We start from the raw sequence: 3943 nt of genomic DNA on the forward strand, positions 1-3943 counted from the left end.
TTTTTTTTTTTTTTTTTTGCTATTGTATTTTCATTCTTGTACTTTTGAAGAGATAATATCCTGAGATAAATGTCTTATGCACTTTTGTAGCCAGGTACATATGGATTGCTCACAGAATAAGAACTATGTATCTATTCTTGTGATATTCACATTTATATTATAGAAATGTCCATTCAGAGTTTTTCAGCAATAATGTTCATGGTGCAGTATTAATGCTTATTTGTGCTCTTGCACTCTGATTGGCCAGCTGTCTTTGAGTCCATGTGGGTCTAGAAGGAAAGAACAATGCTATAGATAATTCAATAATTCAGTGTTATTGTTGGGACCTACTCATTGTAAGTCTCCTACTGCTTCTTACGTCCTATGATTTCTTGTTCTAAGAGAACACATTGTCCTCTTAGAATTTGAAACTGAGCAGCAATATTGATTAAGTCATTTCTTTGATTTTAAAAATGCTATACTGAGCATTTCATTATCTTAGAACTGTAAAAGATACAATGATAACTTAGATATTATCAGTGGTTGTGCAATTCAAAATCAAGTAGAAAGATCCATTTTATACATTTTTAAAACATTAGGGGAAAGTGATCATTGACCTGAAAGAGGTAGAGAGTTTTTCTAAGTTTAGAGGAGTTTGAAGAAAGAGAAGTGAACTTTCATCAGGTACTTACATGCATAATCACACATTTTTGGTTAGAAATATATGTAAATTATAGAAAACATCTAAGATTCATACTAGACTAATAACATGGTTGTTAAAACCTGGGTAAAATTGCCAAACTTAGCAGATATGACTAGCAGGTGTCCTTCCAGGTTTTTTAAGGGGTTAACTTTAAAATAAGCTTCAAAAGTTGACAGAGAGATAGAAAGAGGTTATTGAATGGCAAAGCAACAAATGAGACAGTCAGAACATGGAGGTGGTAAGTAGTGACACATTTGTGAGAAAACAATGTATTTCATACGATGTTCCAGAAAGGCAGTTAGGACCAGTTTAAGGTGTTGTTTGTTGCATTCCTATTTGCCCTATCCCTGTCGATGTGGGGGTGTTTGTTTCCTTGTCTAGGTTTGGGACATTGGCAGTGAGATTTGATGGTTGACTTTGGCTCAGTAAATCATCTACCTGAGGACACTTGGGAAACATTTGGGAGTTACTGTCAGGAAACTTTGTCTTGGCTCATTTTCATTCTAAACTTGTGAAACCTCCAGCGCCCTGGGATAGCATCATAAAGGTGGCGGGACACTATTTCCCTTTCTGAGGTACATCTTGGATTTCAATTGATTCTGTCCTTTGGGTTTCGCCAGCCATTCTGATGAGAGGATGACTTATAGGTACATCTTCCTGTCACTCAGCAGTTTCTTTCATTTGTCCAGATATCGTTGTCTCAGATGCCACACTCTAGATGAGACTCTTGCTTTTAGGAAATTATTTTGAGGTTCTCCCTTATGGTTCCCAATGTCATAGGTGAACCTCAGGATACCCCCATGCACCTCTAGAGAGAAAAAAAGGCCCTTTTTCAAATATTCCACATTCTCTCCTTGCATGTCAAACTGTGAATATAAACAAGTTTTTTAAAAATAATTTTATCCCTCTGTTTTCAAATATCACCATTCTTTCAGAAGGTAAGTTACCTATCCATTGGTAATGTTTCTTAAAAATTATAGTATGATGTTAAGGACTTAGTTAAGTGCCAAATAATATTATTTTAAACATTAAAATGTTTTAAATATTTCAATTTTAATACTAATTTTTAATTTTAATTTCTAACTTTTAAGATAAAATATTATTTAATAGTTATATTTGTTTCTTCCATTTGCTTTGGGTTCATTCAGTCAAGAATTTTTACAAATTTTTACTGTCAGTTTTCCCCAGGATAATCCTATTTAGGTTATTTGCATTGGTGATTTTTGACAAAAACTTCAATGTATGTATGCATGTATGTCCTTCTCAATCTCCCTTTTTCTCTCTCTGTCTCTCTCTCATCCTCTTTATCCAATCTAATGAACTCATTTGATGCACCAACCCAATTGATGTAAGGCATCAAATTGATGAAGAAAACCTAGCAGGTGTGTGTCATTAGTGGTTATGAAGCCATGTTGCTGCTACTTCTGTCACTACTTGGAATTGAGATTCCTGTGGCTGCTGCTCCCAGTCTCTCAAATTGCTATTGGCTACATCCCAGTCGTCCCTCACCTACTGCCATATGTCTGTTTAAAAAATGTAATCAAGGGGCGCCTGGGTGGCTCAGTTGGTTGGGCTGCCGACTTTAGCTCAAGTCATGATCTCATGGTTCATGGGTTCGAGCCTCATGTCGGGCTCTGTGCCTACAGCCAGCTCAGAGCCTGGAGCCTGTTTCAGATTCTGTGTCTCCCTCTCTCTCTGACCCTCCCCTGCTCACGCTGTCTCTCTCTCTCAGAACTAAAGAAAAAAAATTTGTTAAATGTAATCAATATACAATTGACATATAACATCATGTTAGTTTCGGGTATCAAGCATAATCGATAGATGTACATATTGCAGATTGATCAACACAATTCATGTAGTTAACATCTATCACCACACATAACTACAAATGGTTTGTCTTGTGATGAGAACTTTTGACATTTACTATCTTAGCAATATTCAAATATGCAGTACAAGATTACTAACTAAGCCACCACTCTATATATTACATCCCCAGGACTTTTTGCTTTAAATGTGGGCATTTGTGTCTCTCTCTCTTTCTTACACACACACCAACGTTTTAAAAATTTACTGTTGATATGAGCTTGACAGTTTTTATGCCACTGCAAGACATTGTAAATATTCTGAAAATAATTATATTATCACATCAATTTATAAAGATTTGTTTATCTCATGATTGCTTAAATTATTAAAATTAAATGTCTGCCTCCTGGTGTTTTGGAAATCTTTGCTTATAGGACATCATTATGTTTATTTCAGGTGCAGAATGATCTTGAAGTAAAACATAAAATCAAGCTACAAGCTTTAATTTACCCTACCTTACAGGTAATTGATTCTTATTTGCCATCTCACCGAGAAAATGAGCATGGTATAATTCTAACAAGAGATGTGCCATAAAACTCATGAGTTCATATCTCACCAATGATGAAACATTTACCCAGGCAATGAAAAGAAACCAATATATGCCTCTGGAATCAAGACACTTGTTTATGTTTGTTAACTGGAGTACTCTCTTACCTGAGAAGTATAAAAAGGACCATGTTTATACTGAACCAGTTCTTGGAAGACATAATTTTTCATTGCCAGCACTTATGGATGTCAGAGCATCACCCTTGTTAGTCAATGATTCTCAGTTACAGAATATGCCATCAACCTATATTATTACCTGTCAGTATGATCTCATGAGGGATGATGGAATTATGTACGCTGCAAGACTTCAAAATGTTGGAGTTCAAGTTACTCATGACCATATTGAGAATCGGTTCCATGGAGCTTTGTCATTCATGGTGTCACCAGTGTACTTACATCTAGGTCTCAGGATAAGGGACATGTGTATTAGTTGGCTGGATAAGAGTTTATAAATATAATGTATATAAAATACATATGGTCACCAGTTATTGGGTTGTAATTTGTGATGTACAAATTATCACAGGTGTAGTGCAAATGTCATTTGTGTTCTCTGAATCGAGATTTAAATCAGTTATCACAGTAGCTGTATGTCCTTGCACTAGTTAATTTTTCTGATTTATAAAACCTGTAAAATGTATATAATCCCTTTATTTATAATGTATGATAATTATGTTGGTCCCAATAAGGACAAACACCTATTAAAGTTGAGGAATAAGAATCGTTATGGGCAAGTAAAAGACGATGGTACAGAAATTGTAATAGTGAATGAGAAAAGGAAAGATAAAGGGATAAAATTACAAGGGAATTGTATTAGTTTCCTGTGGCTGCTGTAACATTTTATTACATATTTAC

At 35.0% G+C, this 3943-nt stretch overlaps 1 protein-coding gene across 1 annotated transcript in view; it reads left to right on the forward strand.

The window, feature by feature from the left end:
* LOC144220020 (arylacetamide deacetylase-like 2) overlaps window positions 1-3543 on the forward strand; it is a 37432-nt gene extending 33889 nt beyond the window's left edge. The window contains 2 exon segments of the mRNA XM_077750136.1: window positions 2942-3068; window positions 3071-3543. Of these exon segments, the coding sequence (XP_077606262.1) occupies window positions 2942-3068; window positions 3071-3543 (600 nt within the window).
* The last annotated feature ends 400 nt before the right edge of the window (window positions 3544-3943 follow it).

The sequence above is a fragment of the Crocuta crocuta genome, unplaced genomic scaffold (assembly GCF_008692635.1).
Source record: "Crocuta crocuta isolate KB4526 unplaced genomic scaffold, BGI_CrCroc_1.0 scaffold19, whole genome shotgun sequence".
Taxonomy (NCBI): domain Eukaryota; kingdom Metazoa; phylum Chordata; class Mammalia; order Carnivora; family Hyaenidae; genus Crocuta; species Crocuta crocuta.